Source organism: Microtus ochrogaster, chromosome 24 (assembly GCF_000317375.1).
Source record: "Microtus ochrogaster isolate Prairie Vole_2 chromosome 24, MicOch1.0, whole genome shotgun sequence".
Taxonomy (NCBI): domain Eukaryota; kingdom Metazoa; phylum Chordata; class Mammalia; order Rodentia; family Cricetidae; genus Microtus; species Microtus ochrogaster.
In genome coordinates, this window is record NC_022024.1 from 12,259,620 (window position 1) to 12,277,576 (window position 17,957).

Genomic DNA, 17,957 nt, shown 5'->3' on the forward strand with positions numbered 1-17,957 from the left:
ACCCCACTTTATCCTCCTCTCCCATCCTCCACCCCACTTTATCCTCCTCTCCCATCCTCCACCCCACTTTATCCTCCTCTCCCATCCTCCACCCCACTTTATCCTCCTCTCCCATCCTCCAACCCACTTAAATCTCCCAATTTTTCCTCACCCCTTCATATCACCTGTGCTTCACTATTTTATACTTAGGATCTTTATTCTGCCTTTGTGAAAATCTCTTTCTTATTTAAATAAAAGTCATAACATGACATGTATCCAAAAACTCAGATGCCACAAACATTGCTCCCTGGGTGCTCAAGCTAGAACACGGCCAAGTGTAATGCCACTCAAAGTGGCACTGGAGAAAAGTGAACCATGGCAGAGCAGAGACACATTGATGGAAAACTCAAAGAAATTTGTTTGAAAGTTATATGAGCTTATTTTAAGGTTTTTTGAGGAATGTCTTTGTGATTGTATTTCTAAATGAGTAATTTTAATTATTAGATATCCCCAATAGAACATCTAAATATAATTGTCCCAACAACACAACATATTACAGGGCAGGGAACCCTGATTGCTCTTTGGGCTGACAAGGGAGGGGGACTTGATTGGGGGAGGGGGAGAGAAATGGGAGGCAGTGGCAGGGAAGAGACAGAAATCTTAAATAAATAACTAACTAAATAAATAAATAAATAAAAATTCTATCCTTAGTGATCAACCAAAAGGAATATTGAAACTTGAAGTAAATTTTCTACATTTTCTACTAATAAGTAATGAAAGTTAATAATTGGCCATCGTATGAGCTGCTAAAAAGACAAGTTTTAGAGCACCGATGAGTGGGTATTTTACAGATCAATCCCATCAGAGCTACAGTGCATGCCTCTACCTGATCTTGAATCTTCAGTGCCTGGGATACTTGCAAAATGGTCACAATGGTATATGACAAAGATAAGGGAAAAGCATTATTTTCATGAATTAAAAATTCATCAGATTCAGAGGTAAAATGTAGAGGAACATCAGAGGAAAAAACCAGGAATTGAATCATCATCCTCAGAACAATAATATATTAATGGGTCTGGCATACTCTAGACTTTAACATAATATTCATCAATATCTATCTTTGTATTTCTATTCATGTCTTATAAAACTTAAGAAGGAATCATGTAAATGAATCTTTTGTTCAACTTTGTAATGAATTGGTTTTTATAAAGTTGTTTATGAGTAGTTTTCAAATATTTGACTACCTGACATTTGTCTACTGGTGGAAAAATGAATGTCTGAGTTATTTACAAAATATACACTTCAATAAAAATATTATTCAATGTTAGTGCTCTACTTTTAGATAAATGTCCAACTATAGTTCCTTTTACAGTATAGTTGATTAATAAACTATATATTATTTCTTGCATATTAAGCTCTTTCATCTACTGTTCAACTAACTCTAGTCCTAATACTTAAAAATAGCCATGCTTTATTTTATATAAAATTAAGATAGCATTTTATATTTGAATGCATCTAAAGCCCAATTGGTAATGGTTATTCAGACATTTAATTTGTGACATTTGTTAGTGTATATGTAAGCATGTTTTAATAACAGTATTTCCAGAACAAGTTTGACATGATACATGTTAGATTCATGAACATTAATTTCCTCTGTAATTTCTAAAAATATACTAAATTTCACATAGATTTCCAGCTGTGATAGTCTAACCATGACAAAGATAAATTATTCCACAATATATAGGGACACTGTCTATTGGCTGATATTCAAAAGTACAAATGATATTGACATCTTTGAAGATTTTCTCAGTCTGGCATATTTAACCAATGACATTATGACACAAAAGAATTTAGATTTTTCTTTTATTAATTAATATTAATTAATTCAACTGACAAGAGCAGATACTACATTTGATCTTAGCCAAGAGGCCAAGAAACAATATAAAAAGCAAATTTAAAAAATTAGCCAGAAATACGCTTGAGCTGTTGGCCAAACAGCATTGCAAATTACAGCCCAGCTACACAGTTTTCCCTCCCTCCTCTTTACCAAGTTTTTTTTCCCCATTCCCTCTCTGACCCCTCCCAATCCACTCCTCCTCCATTTCTGTTCAGAAAATGACAGGATACCATGGATATCAACAAACACTGCATATCAAGTTGCAGTAAGTTTAAGTCCTCCCGTTGTATTAAGGCGGACAAGGCAACCTGGTAAGAGGAAAAGAGTCCGAAAAGCTTGCAAAGGAGGCAGAGACAGCACCTGCCCCCACTGTTAGGAGTCCCACAGGAAGATCAAGTTATATAGAACACACGTAGAGGGCCTATGCCAGCTCTATTCAGGTTCGTTAGTTCTCAATTGAGATTCTGTGTGCCCCTGTTAGCCCAGGCTAGTTGATTCTGTGAGTTTTCTTGTGATATCCTTGACCCTTCTGACTCCTACAATCCTTCCTCTCTCACTTCAGTGGGATTACCTGAGGTCAGCCTAATGTTTGGTTGTGGGTGTCTGTGTCAGTTTTCATCAGTTGCTCGCTGAAGTCTCTTTGATAACAATTGGGCTAGGCACTAATCTATGAGTATAGCAGATTTTCGTTAGGCATCATTATATTGACTTTTTTTCTCCAGTTGTGTTTGGCTCTCTCCTAGGTATCTAGCCCGTGGGTCCTGGCACTCCAGGTAGTGTCAGGAGTGGGCTTACTCTCATAACATCCATCTTAAGCTAGATCAGTCATTGGTTGGGTCAGTCATCCCTCAGTCTCTAGGCCATGCTTACCCTAGCACATTCCATAGGCAGGGCAGCCTGTAGGTCAAGGCTATGTGGCTGGGTTGTTGTCAAAAACCCTCCATTGCAAGTTTAGCCTGGTCACAGAAGATGGCCAGTTCAGAATCCTCTCCACTATTGCTAGGAGCCGTAGCTAAGAGCCCTAGCTGGGTTCTTCCTTGTAGAATCCTGGGAGATTCCCTTGTGCCAGGTTTCCACCTGATGTACAAATGTAGCCCTGCTTTTCCGGTTGCCTGTTTCAGTACTCTCTCTCTCTCTCTCTACTCCCACAACCTGATCACTCATGTTTACATCCCCACCTGCTCTCAGTCTGCTTAAGGAATCTCCTCTATTTCCTCTTGCCAGGGAGATCCTTGTGTCCCTCTTGAACTCTCCTTGTTACTTAGTCTCTCTGGTTTTGTGACTTGCACATAGTTTTTCCATTATTTACAGCTAATATCCACTTATGAGTGAGTACCACGTTTTAGCAAATTATGTTGCCTTAACTTCTAAAAACAAAATTAAATCTCTTATCCAATCAACACTGGTTTGTGGCATTTTAGGATTTTAAAATAATGAAACTAAATATTTTATCAGTATTCTGTCGTTAATCCCTTCATATTTTTGCATAAATTACCATAGATTAACTACTAAGTTGATTTTTGTAATGTTTTTATGAATTCTTTAAGAATTTCATACAATATCTTTTGATCACATCCAGCCCTCTCCCCTTACTTCCATACCCACCTAATTTTATTTCTTCCTCCGTCCACTCCTCACGTCCTGCTGTGTTGACCAGCTACTCCTGGATGTTGATTCTTCTTTGAAGTGTAATCATTAGCATGTGTCAGTCCACTGACTGATATCTCTATCTCAGCAGTAATCAATTACTGAAGTTCCTCAGCTAGGCATGCCACTGCATGCAAATTTTCCCTGCTCTATGCTGGGATTTGCTCAACTTGAACTGCTTGTGTGTCCTGCCACAAGCACTGTGACTTCATATGGGCATCTACCCTGTGGTGTAAGGGTAATACTGTTTCCTTGAAGGCATTCACCTCCTCTTCTGCAAAGATCCTTGAGCCTCGAGGAGAGGTGTGTGGTATGGGCGTCACATTTTTGACTGAGAATTCTGAAATCTCTTCTTCTCTCCAAGTTGACCAGTTGTAGATTTCTGTATTGATTGCCATATACTACAAGAATAAGCATCTCTGATGAGGCTACTACCTTGATATTTCAAATAAATTATTACTCATATACTAATAATTGTTGAAAGGTTTATACTAAGCCTATGGATATTTCTACTCTACATTTTTCTCTACAGATAAATTAACTTTAAATAAGAAGCAAACTGTCTAATGATAATACTGCTAGAACAGCTATGAATACCTCATAGAGTTTCAGAGTGATAAGATATTTATATAACATAGAATTGATAATAAGATTGTAAGGTGTATAAGTTGACAGTTTTCCCAAATAAGTCTATTTGTCATTTTTAAATAAAAACCTTAAGAAAAGTTTAAGACCTAGAGAAAATTATGTCATATATTCATTGCCTCACAAACAGTAAAATGTCACTATTTTATTGGACATCATTACTAATGTTCTGTCAAATAAGTAAAGCAATAGAGTTAGAAGCCCTCATCTATCCCTTTCTTAATCCACACCCTGGTTTCTTTTCCTAGAGATAGCAGCTAAGCTACTATAGGTTAAAATGACCTCTAGGACCATATGCCAAGGGCCAGGTCACAGGTGCATGTGGAAGGTGACAGCAACTGAAGGTAGCAACAATGACCTCCTAGAAGCCCCCACCTCTTACAGATAATAGGAATCTATCTCCTTCCTTCTATGTTTACTTTCCCTTTGAGCATGAGGAATGTGATTTTGCTCTGCCATGAGCTCCCCGTATTATGTGTGGTTTCATTACAAGCCACACATCCACACTACCTGTCAGTCATGGATCACAGACTCCATAATTAGGGCTGAAATGAACCTTCTCCATTTGCAAATTAATGCTCTTGGTTACTTGTTACAGTAGCATAAATCTGATGATCAAAGAGAATATAATTTCATCTGTATGTTCATATATCCATAGCTTTCATAAAACAGGAATAAAAGCAATTTTGTAGATTTGTCTTCATCTTCATGGAACTAAGTAAACTGAACATGTTGGTACACATGCAATTATTAACATCCTTATGTTTATGTGGCCTGGTCAGGAATAGCTGGTGGTAAGGTGTAGCATCTCCCAGGGTAATTTTTCAGTGTGATGGACAGTAGATATCTGCTTTTCTTTCCTCATTATCTCCACTCCTTTATTCTTATTTGTTTTCATATGATGACTCTGTTTTATTTTCCCTCCTGAAATAATAGAATCAATACAGGAGTCAGTGTCCTTCCACCTCCAATCCATACATCTTGCCTGTTAAACCCTGTCGTTATTTCTTTGGCTCTTCATTGAAGTGGATGAATGTCTTCAGTACGACATGAACACCTCACCCCTGCATGATGAACGTGTCCTGCTGTCTACTCAAGGTTGTTCTTGAAGCGCTGCCTCTTTTCTTATGATTTATCCATTTTTCTTTTCCTTTTAAAATAATGTATTTACTTTTTTAAAACCCCAGTTATCCTCCCAACCTCCTCCCAAATCCTCTCCTCCAGCTCAAACCCCATCCACTCCTCCAAATGTGTAAGAACTCCCATGGGGAGTCATCAGTGTCTGACACAATTTGTTGGGGATAGGACCAAGACCCTCCCCCTTGCATTGAGGCTGAGCATGGCACCCCACCAGAGGAAATGGGCTCCAACAAGCCAGCTTATGTGCCTGGGATATATACTGGTGTCCTACTTCCAGGGGACACTCAGGTGGTCCAAGTTTCACCACTGTCTCCCAGATATGGAGAGCCTAATTCGGTCCCGTGTTGCTCCACAGCTGCAGGTCTAGAGTTCATGAGTTTCCACGAGCTTGGTTCAGCTGTCTCTGTAGATTTCTCCATCATGATCTTGACCTCCCTTGCTCATATATTCCCTCCTCCCTCTCTTTGATTGGATTCGCAGATGTTGGCCAGGTGCTTGGTTGTGGATCTCTGCATCTGGCTGCATCAGTTACTGGATGAAGGCTCTATAATAATAGTTAGGGTAGTCACCAATCTGATTCCAGGGGAAGGTCAGTTCAGGCACCCTTTCCACTATTGCTATGAGTTTTAGCTGGAGTCACATTGTGAATTCTTAGGCATTTCCCTAGTACCAGGTTTCTCCCTAACTCCATAATGGCTTTCTCTTTCATTGCTCTCCCACTCCGTCCCTCTCCCCTGTCCATCATCCTGTTCCCTCATGTTTTCATCTCCCATCCCCTCCCCTTTTGTGCCTCCCCCAACCCTAGTTTACCTAGGAGACCTCCTCTACTTCCCATTCTCAGAGCAAGCCATGTGTCCCTCTTAGGGTTTTCCTTGTTACCTAGCTTCTCTGGAATTGTGGATTGTGGTCTAGATATCCTTTGGTTTACATCTAATATCCATGTACAAGTAAGCACATACCGTGTTTGTCTTTCTGAGTATGAGTTACCTCTCTCAGTCACCCATTTTTCATTCTCTTCTCAATCACTCTGGTCTGTACAAACTATTATAATTTTTTCATCTCACTCAGAAAGCTCCTTGACTTATATTTACTCAATATTATGCTCTTTTAGGGGGAAAACAACGGTGTAATTTCACAATTCTCTTTCTTTTAAAATTGCTGTGAGCTTCTGTTCTTGCCAATTGACCAAATCTCTTCCATCAAGTCAAATATTAATTTCACATTGAAAATTTTCATTAGTCTTCATCTCAGTTCACTATCTGAAGGAGATTTTGAATATTCTCCATAGACACACTTTGTAGGTTGTTACCTACTCATTCTACCAAATTTTCCTATGACCTCCACATCCACACTCTGCTCCAACCATGCCTCCAAATGTATATTAAAAAACTTTAAAATTTATAAAAAGAATGTGGAGCTTTTATTGCACTTAGAGTACATATCATGGCAAAAATGTGTGGAAGATATGGTCACATGAGAACATGAGTTTAGCTAGAAGGGAGGCTGACTATTTGCTTATATGGGAAGATAAGGAGTATTAAATATTCTTTCCATGGCCTTGATTATGACCTGAGGATGGTGCTTAGAAGTAAAAATTTTGGGCAACAAGGAAGTTAGATGATCACAATTGCATATAACTGTACTGAAGCTTGTTATATGGCAAACACTATTCCAACTGTTTTGCGGGTAATTTTAATAAATTGTCAGAAAAATACAGGTGGACTTTCTTCTTGTTCTTAATTAAAACAATACAGTTGTCGCTGTCATTACTACTATCTCTTAAGTCTAATAGTAGATATTTAAATGATGTAATGAGCTTGGAGTTGACAGCAGAACTAGAGCGCTTAGCAGACATTAAGTGTCTGTGGTAATTATTAAAATTAGTTTGATGTGGCCCACAGGATGGATTTTGGAGGGTGAGAATGAATCTGGGGCTGTCATTAAGAGGTTGGGAAATAATTCAGCTGCACAGAGGTAGAGGCCTGGCCTTAGGAAGTAATAAATCAAAGAGGACTCTAAGGTTCTAAGCCTGGGTGATGGAGCAATTGGGCATTAAGTTCGCTTTCATGATTAGAATTAATTGTATTTCCATTTTCATCCTCTGTATACTGTTGTTTTTATCTTTTTTATGTTATAATATAATGACAGGCAACTAAAGAATGTTGAGAACAGGAGAAAGTTTGTTTTCAGGAAAGATCACACCAATTGATTACCCAATACTAAAGGATCAGCCATGAAAACATATATGAATATTTTATATACTGAGCAGCTTATATTTATGTATTGAGCTATACACAGACATATGTATGTAACAACAACTAATGGATAAAACAGGCTATGAATTTCAAAGACAACAAGGAGGGGAGCTTGGCAGGGAGTTTGATCAGTTTGAGAGTCAAGAACATTCAAGATTAGGTATTTTTCTCCCCCACCCTGTTTTTCAAATGCTAAAGTAGCATATAATACCTTAAAAAGAAGTTAGCGTGTTTCTCTCTCTCTCTCCTTTTTTTATTTATTTTTTACAAAAACTCTGGGAATATTCAATATATTCTTTCCCTTCAGACCAAAGACTTTCTATATTAACAGATTTTGGCAGAATGTTGTACTCTCTCTCTCTCTCTATTTGTCTATGCTTAGTGAACAGACATCTTTCTGAAAGTTGCATCTGAAAAGCGCTTTGATTTTGAAGTCAATATGCTAACCCTTTCAACAACACAGACTATAGCAGGGATGTCTCACTGCACAGGTTTCTCTGTTTGTTAAAGAACTATAATTAAAAACAACACAGTGGATGGAAGCCAATTCAGGGACGTGTTCCAGGTCTGACCATGCTGGCGGATATCGAGCAAATGATCTTTTACTTCAGTTTCTCCCATCTGTAAAGTGGAGGCAGTGATGTGGGGTTACTCCCCTCCTTCCAGCCCAATAATGGAATGAACCACGAAGCACATGCACACACCATAGAAGGTGTAGTAGTTAGTGACTTGAAAAGAAACTTCCAGTTTTGTTGATAGTCTTGTGACTATAGTAGACTGATCACCAGCTAATGTCTGTGACAAGCCAAAAGTAGATTGTACTTGTGGGGATCTCCATACTGCAAAATGCCCTATCGAATTAATCCTGATATTCTAAAGCATAGACACCACAATACATAGAGCATCACTGGGCAAGGGAACCGGATCGGTTTGGATAATACACTACAGAAGACAACCCAAGCACGTGGAGGGTGTTGGAAGCCCTTGGATGGGAGAGCTCCAGGTGGGTAGCTTGTTACAGAAATATCTCCCAAACCAGAGATGCCCTCCAATCGTATCCCCACTGGAGCGGCTTCCTGTTTTCCTGGGATAGGTGCTCTGTGGTTTTTCCTACTCAGTCCTGAGGACTGCAGCTTTCATGGGGGAGACTACAGAAGCAGCTGGCAATCGGAGCAGTGTGTTTTCACACACTTTCGACTTCTGATGAGTTTGGTTTGCACTGAACTTGTGCTAAGGCTGCCTGGTGTTTCTTAGCACCATAAGCACGACCCATCCATCCACGTCCTCCAAATATTTAATTTCATTTCCAGCCTGAGAGTACGGGAAAGCCATTTCAATCTTATTAATTTCCTTTCATCCTCTGCTGTCAGAGTGCCACTGATTCTAAACTGAACAATTAGAACAATTTCCTTTCTTCTTTCCCTTTTCTTTCTCTAGCAGCCTTTTTCTTTTGAACCACCAACCAGCTCCCAAATCATCACACAGACACATACTAGTTTTGAATAGTTGGTTTAGGTTAAGCTCATTTCTGGCTAGCTCTTTTAACTTAAATTAACCTGCTTCCTGTTTATCTACCTTTCTGCCTCTGGGCTTATTTCTTTTCTTTCTTCGTGTGTTTCTTACTTTCACTGCTTTTTGTGGCGGACTGACTGGCTTGTGCTCCTCTTCCTTCCCTTTCTAGTCTCTCTTCTTCTCCTCATTCTTTCTTAACTTAGATTTCCCCTCCGACGGATTCTCTCTGCCTGGCAGCTCCATCTGTCCTTTTTTTTCTGCCCAGCTATTGGCTGTTCAGCAGTGAGGTGCTGCTGGAAGGCAATGTGAAACAAATGCAACACATCTTTCCATAATTAGACAGTTATCCTTACATCGTTAAACAGATGCAATAAAGAAAAGGAACACACCTTTACACAGTTAAAGTAATATTTTGCAGCATAAACAAATATAATACATCTTAGCCTAGCTAAGACGATATCCCAGAACATTTTTCTCTCTAGCTTCTCATTTCTCCAGTGATTTTAAAGAGTGTCTAGGTTCCGTCTTGATTGCAAATTCTAAGACAGTAACCTCCATCAGTTAAAGGGGACGATTTGGAGCTGGATATAAGTGGGTCTCTAATCATAGTTCTTTCACTTAATTTGGGTCAATGTCAGCAAGTTATACAACCTTTTAAGCCTCATACTTCTGATTGGGCAAAATAATGATACCTTCTTTGTAACATTGTGACTTTATCACACCATGAGCCTTTAGTGATTTGCTACATTTCAAGTGATTCCTATTCACAGGACTTTTCTACGGCTTCCCGTGTTTCACTCCTTTCTATCCAAATAGTTACTTTGAATCTAGTTCTCCTCTCAGGATGATATAATCTAAAGACTGCCTTTGCATTGTGGAAAAGAGAAAGACCAGTTGCTTATCTGGAAATCCTTTGTACTAAGAAGTGTTGTGGGTGATGGGTCTACCCTAGTGAGACAGACAGGCCATGCCTCCTTGTGCAGCTGCAGTCTGCTCTGCTGAGATTCCAGCTGTGCTTTGGGCCCCAGAATCTTAGTGACTCATCCCTTCATTTCCCCTTTCAGTTTTGTCTCAGGAAGCCTATGCACATACTCCCTGAGATAACTGAGATTCTCCTCTTCTTCTTCCTGGAAGTTTGTTCTAACACCCATCTCTCAATCTGCATGTCTACAATCACCATCTCTGTTCAATCATTATTTCTTAGAACAACATTTTCTCTCTGTATCTGTACATACTTTTTAAAGGCCAAGGGGTTGGTTGGTGTGCACCCCTTTAGTCCCAGTACTCAGGAAGCAGAGGCAGGTAGATCTCTGTGAGTTCAAGGCCACCCTGGTCTACAGAGTGAGTTCTAGGATAGCTAGGGCTGTACAAAGAAACCCTGTCTCAAAAACCAAAAATAAGCATAACACGAATGCCTCATGTTCGCGTGATTTTAGCTTCATTCATACCCACGGGATAGTAAAATAGTTCCTTCCTAATTGTTACTGACTAAATTCCTCTGTTAAATATTATGTTCCTTGAAACTGGAAGCACAACTCCCAACCGTGTCTTCCATGACTCTACTCTTACCCACGTTGCTTTCAGCTGTTTGTTATACTCTGGTGTCCACCTTTGTTTATCCTGAGCACGACAGAGAAGACTATGTGATCTTCAGAAAGCCCTATGGGTTCCATTTTCTGTTGCCTTCACTGAAATAAAAGCACATTTCTCTGGCATTCTTACCTACTCCTAACCATGTTAGTGTCTCCAGGTATGTCTTCTCCTGTAGCTTGTTTCTTTGTTTCATTTCCTCTCTAGTCCTGTGCTTCTAGACCTATTTTTAAAACTTCACATTTTCCAAGTGATTTCTGTAGTTTAGTTAACTTTTTCTAAAGTATTTAGAAAGTATCTAGCTCTTGTAGACCAGGGTGGCCTTGAACTCACAGAGTTCTGCCTGTCTCTGCCTCCCGAATGTTGGGATTAAAGGCGTGCGCCACCACTGCCGGGCGCCTAAAGCATTTTTTTCTGCATAGCTTCTAATGTCATCTTCTCCTATCTTAGACTAAAATTCAAATTTACCTCTGTCACATTTGTTAAACTGCCTGGCTACCACTCATTCATCTTGCTTGTTTCTGGGTGTCTTGTATCTGGTTATCCGGGGTATCATCCTTAAGCTCTCCCCTTTCCAAATACTTTAGCTCTGCAATCCAAACTTGTAAATTCTGCTTCAAATTTACTTCCCGCTCAATCCCCCAATATGTGGCTTCATGTCTTCCTATCTGTATGACCTTCTCTCCTTCAGGTTTCTCCCCTCCTCCCCTGTCCCACTTTGTAAATATGATTCTTGTTACATTGTGTCAATGGGGGCTGAATATGTTGTCCACCTTTGAGGCAGAACCCAGATGGTCACTCTTTAGATCCTTTAGCCCCATAGGGATAAGCTGTACTTACATGGTTCCTATTTGTATTCTGTGGGATATTATAGAAGAAACTACCAACTCACTAAACATATGCTAAGGAAATAATTGAGTCTGGAAGATTACCTTCTCTTAAAAAGTGATTACACATTGTGAAAACATACCAGTGAAACAATAAAGACTATCTCCTTGATGAATAGCTGGTGCTTAAGAACACAACGTAACTGCCATGTGTGCAGACAATTTCTCTCTTTGTCAACTACTATTGAATTAAGGGAGCTTATCTTAGCTACCTGCAGGAGAGAGATGTGCCAAGCCTGAGGCAAGGAGGAGGTCTTTTTCTCTGTACATAGTCAGTGCCTCTGAAATCATTAGGTACTAGGATTATTACAAGATAAACCAAAATAAATAAATAAAGGACAGAAGAAAACCTACTAAATGATGATTGAGTTTTTAAACCTCTTACTGTGACATATTGCTTATGATATTCTAAGCAAATCAGTCCGTTTCTATAGTGTCTCTCATGGACCTTGTTTTAGAAAGTTATGCTGACTTCTTAGAAATAGTACGATTCCTTTCCATAGATCTCCTCAAGGTACTTAAGAGTCCAATTCACTTTCTCACGGCTGGAATTTTCAGCCACAAGTGATTCTAGGTTGCCATATTATAAATGAGGTTAGCTTGACCAGTAAATATTTTCAAATTCAGGGAAATGTGATTCAGCACTTCCTTTAAATCAGAAGCATGTGGGGTGACTTTTAGTGTGGCCTTTGTTGCAGCCATGCGTAGTAAGTGTCCTGTACACTGACTAAAGAACACTTGGTCAACCCACCTGACACCTCTTTGCAAACTTCATTAAAATAGGCGTTTAAAAAAATTAGCAATCTGCAGAAAAGGTCAGTTAAATATAGAAGATTGTAGACTGCTCCAGGCAACATCAAAATATCCAGGCAATAAGTTTTCTGAAATGTAATTGAGTTAGAGGATATCACAAAAATGAAGAGTTGTGTTATTATGTCTTTTGCATATTGGTTATATTTCTACATCTTATTTCTGAGGCCCCTGCTCCAGCCTCCCTAAGACAGGAAAACAGGTCCATTCTTTATGATCACAGAGTACTCTTTTCTCACTAGTTCATGCCAACTGATAGCTTTTATAGCCTGACAAGGGACCAAGTCATCATTACCTGGAGGGAATCACTTAAATCATTTGAAGATGGCTCTTCTGCTCCGAAGGGAACCTGGAGCCGACTGTCTCACGGTCTCTCTCTCCCCAGGTGCCAAGGGTTAGTGTTGTTGAGGAACTGACAGATTTTCCCCTCAGGGTGGGTAGACTAGATTGGAAAATACATAGGAGGAGAGTTTGTCAAGAAAATTCAGGGAGCAGAGCTGATGCGTTCTAAAGGGGATTCTCACCTGCTCCCTGGATTGAATCAGGAATGCTTACGTTTTATGGACTTGTACAAGCGCGCGGAAGACAAAGAGCAAGAAGCTAGACAATATATGTAGGCAGAGAAAGGAGTGGAAGATGTGAGGGGGGAGGTATCCGGAGGGGCATAAAACTTCATGCTTTGCCAGCTCATTGGTTGAGATGATAATAACATTCTCATTTGGGGAACAAGTTCTTCGGGGAATTGAGATTTTATTTTTTTAAGGCAGTTCTTTAAGGATGATTGACTAACAGAGTGAGAATATTAGATCGCATCAAGGTTCCAAAATTAAAGGGAATAGTTGTCGTGTTAAAAGGTGGAAAATCACGGATGAGTTGCTGGACTGACTGCGGCAGGGCGGTGCAAGTTGGATGAGTGCTGTAGTGTTCTCTCCTTGAAGCGGATTCCCCCGGTGCATGCTTTGAGACGTCACAGCCAGTCTCATCAGCTGTGAGATATACCATTGCTGTGCATTAATAAAAGTCAAAGAGACACCTTGGAGAGGGTGCGATTGCAGTATGTGCATTTGTAAGAGTGGCGGAGGTTATGTAGGTGCAAAGGAGTTTCCACTAAACCTAGACTATCATTTATACTTAACCAGTCGCTGCTTGCTAACCCTGGAGCAGCTCAGTGTGAACTGGTGACTTCTAGAAGCTAACTTAAAGTTTCCATGCAGGTTTGTGATCATCCTGGCTTAGCGCTCATTACTTGGATTGCTTCAGGTTGATTACTTCAGGAACATTTTGCACAGATTGCATCCTATATTTATTATAATGGTAGTTCTCAGGTTTTCTAATTTAATATTTTATTACTCAAAAAATATTAACCATATATCCTTTCTTACATATAGGTACATATAACTACATCTGGTCTCTCTCAGAAATGGATATGACAAAAATATTGAGCCAAACTAAAACAACATTGATGGCTCACAATGTCTTCCTGGCCCAGTTTTGAACTCTTCTACACACATACACACACACACACACACACACACACACACACACCACACACTTTTTAAGATATGTAATAAGCACACATATATACTACACTTTTTTTTTTCGTCTTTCGAGACAAGGTTTCTCTGTGGCTTTGGAGCCTGTCCTGGAACTCGCTCTGTAGACCAGGCTGGTCTCGAACTCACAGAGATCCGCCTGCCTCTGCCTCCCGAGTGCTGGGATTAAAGGCGTGCGCCACCACCGCCCGGCTTATATACTACACTTTATATACACATAAACATACATATGTACACACTAATTATTTAAGTCTCAAAACTGTCTCGTCTCACTGAATGGAATTGTTGGTAACTCTTTGTTGCAAGAGAAGAAAATAAGGAATGAGAGGTCTAAACCTTTGCTCTGGGAAAAGTGGTTAAAAAGTGCCAGAGATAAATTTTGAACCCAGAAAACTCGATGGCTTCACACTTCCTTCTTCACTTCGGCTGTGGAGCATTCTCACTTGATTGAGTTCAGTAACCACCTATGGTACCTGCAGATTCTATTTGCACTTGAATATTTCTTAGCGTGGGTGTCCTTATGTTACCAGATCATGTTTTTTTGAGTATAAGTTCCATGCTTTATTAAGTTTATCGTGTACCATGTTAGCAAAAGTATTTATTATTCCTAATTACAGACTGTTCTGTTGTGTCTGAGGGATTTTCACCTTGAAGTAGTAGGTTTTGATCCAGAAAACATGTAGATGTATAAAACGTGGAATTTTCAACCGTTAAGTGAGATATGATTTCATGTTTTTCGCCTTGAATGTTTTCCAAGTAGAATAGACTGAACAAAGTATTGTCACGTGACACTGTGAGAATCACACTTGTTGAAATTCTTCCCTTTTCAATACCTTTCCCACAGGGTGCTGCTTTAATTAGAATGCTGGCTAATTTTATGGGCCATTCGGTTTTTCAGAGGGGTTTGCAAGTAAGTAACATGCTTTCTATTTCCTCCGACCAATGTTTTCTTGTCATTATATTTATTTTCTGGTTATGTCACACTTTGGAAAATTACTAATATCAAATTGCTTCTTTGATGAGAAATTTAAGAAATGCCAGGCAGGCTTGGTCCCTCAGTAAGTCACAGGACACTCAGTGTAAGGTCTGTCCATCCTCAAACAGCTAGACAATTAATTTAGAGGCGTTTAATTGGCATTGACGCACTGAACTAAGTTTTACCAAACTTCAGAAAAACCTGCTATTACTTACTGTCATTGAGATGCTTACGTTATATGAAAACAAATTGTTGGCTTTACATAATTACATAATTGAGAAAACTTGGTGCCTGCTTCTCAGTTATGTACAGTCTGTTTTGTTTTATTATTGGTGTACAGAGTTGCTGTTTGTCTCAGTGAAAATAAAATGCTTTTATTTGAAAGAGATGAGAATCATTTTAAAAGAAAGGAGATAATCATGTGTTTTTCATTTTGTTGTTATCTCTTAGAAGCCCGTTCTTTTCTAATGTGAGCAAGAAATGAAGTGGATAGGAACAGAAGGGGAAGTGGGAAGGAACTAGGAGGAGTAGAGGGAGGGGGAACTACAATCAGGATATATTGTATGAGAAAAAAAAATGTGTTTTCAATCAAAGGGGAAAAAAAGAGAGAAAGAACAGTGGCATATAACTGCATTTAAGGTAATGAGTATGAAAATGTAAGAATGGATTTGTGTAAAATAAAATTATTAAAAATGTAGAGCAGATAAAACAATAAAAAAAATTAGAACGTTGATTCCATTGAATCTGCTGGAGTAAATCACTCTCTTAGTCACTGTGATTGATGAATTATTTATGATGCATTCTGCTACTTAGAAGTGTCCTTTAAAGTAAATTGATGTTCACCTGAAATACAATTATGCTAAGACAGAGAGAGCAATCAATCTTATCTGTTCTTAGTAAGCTTTTCATTTTGAAATTTAAATAAACCGCAACTGGGATTGGGTCCTATTTTTGTAGTAGAATTCTATCTTTATCAGAAATAAACTGAAAGATAAAATACAAAGGCAAGAGTAAAATTTGACACGAAAAACTCTAAATTTAATGCAACAAATGAAAGGAGCCTATACATTTATTGGAAAACAATTTTCCTTATAAACTACTTTTGCAGATTAGTTTTAGCAGGCTTCAAAATTTATCGTAATCAGCCTTTTTCATTACAGACTCCCTCAGAATACCTGAATCCATTGAACGTATTTGCTCAAGTTGTAGGTTCTATTTGCTTGGGGATGAAGACTCCATTCTGATCACATAGTCGAGAAACCCTTTTCTTTTCTCCCTTCTCTTTTTTCTTTTTGCTTCACCTCAAAGAATGCCCTCCATGAATATAAACCATCTGGAGAAATGGTTTTCCTTATCCCCACTGCTTTGTTTTCCCCACCGAATTTGTAACAAGACAGTTTCAGAAAATATCTAAGTTTTCATGAGGTCAATATAAATTGAATTTGGACTCCTGTTGGCAAACTGATATGAAATCATTTTCTGCATACAGTTGTTATTATTTCTCTTCAACTATGTACATGTATATGCTCATCAGATTGAGTGACTTTAGTAAGTTATCTGGGCAGAGTGTTTTTGCAGCCTTTTCCCATATCCTGTCATGTTTTCTATGGTATACAAAACATATTATTTTGAGTATATCTTAAAATCTGTTTTGCTGACTCTGCCTCTTCAGTGTTATCTGAAATTGCCCAAAAAAAATTGAAATTAACTTTTATTTGAAGCTAATGATAATACACAATTTTGGACTTCAACACTTGATTTTGTTAATTTTCAAGCAAAGGAGTCTATGTTTGTCAACACTGCATTCCATTTGCCTCGTGACATCTCATTGATCAGGTGGATCTGTATCCTTCAGTGCTTGGTCTGCAGCTTCCTTTATTTATACTTATCACTCAAACTGATTTAGTGTATCATCAGCAGTTTGGATTAGTTGACACTAGATCCTTCTGTCTGGGTGATAAATTATCATCGCTTGTGCATAAAGATGTATGAGGTACATTTTGGAGATGACCTCCTGAACAGACACTTCATGTCATGGTGCTGAGTGTTGGGAGAGTTCATATTAATAAGCCTGCCATTCACAAGGCTCTGGAGAGTTTTACTTTACAAGTTGGTAAAAGGGCTATTCTGGGACGTCAGCATTTACCTCTGAGGAAAATCTATTCATTGTTTTTACATTAACCATGGCTATTTCTATGTTGACAAATGAAAGTTTATTGTTTGCAAATAGATTATGTTCCATATTTACTGGCTCAGGTAGCCCCAAACTGCAAATGAGGTGCATTTTCATATGCTGTTATTCCTTCTTTCATTCTTTTTGCATTAAATTTTTTCACCATGTACTCAAGTGATTCCCTTAACTATGATATGATAGCAAGCTATGATATCAGCTTCTTTTTATTATCTAACAAAATCTGTTTTTTTATGTCTGTATGGGTTATTCTAAGGCAAAAATATTTACAAAAATGCTATGTGTAATTTTTCTAGTAGATTTCTAGGTCAGTTTATATATTCATATTTTCTTAGATAATATTTGAATAGAGTTTCAACAATATTTTACATATCACAGAGTACTTTGTGTGGCAATATGTATTTTAAATTTCAAACTGATGATATATCACAGTAGGCAGGGATTCTGAAACTTTTGGACATAAAAAAAACTTGTTCTGGGATATTTGATTGCACTGTGAAACTCTGAGAGTGAGTTAATAAAATAACCTTGAATCAGGGGGTGGAGCCAGTGAGTAGTTGACAGGAATTAGTCCTAGAGAGGATGGAGGAGCTAGGAATACAGATAGAGAGACTCACAGGGAGGAGAAGAGAGGGACTTAGAGATTCCTGAGCCTTTTTGCCATGGGATGGAAAGAAGAGATGCTCTCTTTCTGAGTCTCCAGTCAAGGAGGAAGGTCATCTCGTTGCTTCTTGGCTGTTCTGGTCTAGGAGGTTTTCATACCCTCATCTGACTACTGACTTTTTTTTTGTTTGTTTGTTTTTCCTTTTTTCTTAATTTATTTTTTTTATTGAGAAAAAAAAATTTCTGCCTCCTCCCAGCCTCCCACTCCTCCC

General features: G+C 38.7%; 1 protein-coding gene and 1 pseudogene across 1 annotated transcript in view; one reads left to right on the forward strand and one right to left on the reverse strand.

The window, feature by feature from the left end:
* Trhde (thyrotropin releasing hormone degrading enzyme) overlaps positions 1–17,957 on the forward strand; it is a 377,812-nt gene that overhangs the window by 245,135 nt on the left and 114,720 nt on the right. Inside the window, exon 7 of the mRNA XM_005358058.3 lies at positions 14,760–14,825. Coding sequence (XP_005358115.1) covers positions 14,760–14,825 — 66 coding nt within the window. The remainder of the gene's footprint in view (positions 1–14,759; positions 14,826–17,957) is intronic.
* LOC113457383 lies at positions 1,824–1,920 on the reverse strand (annotated as a pseudogene).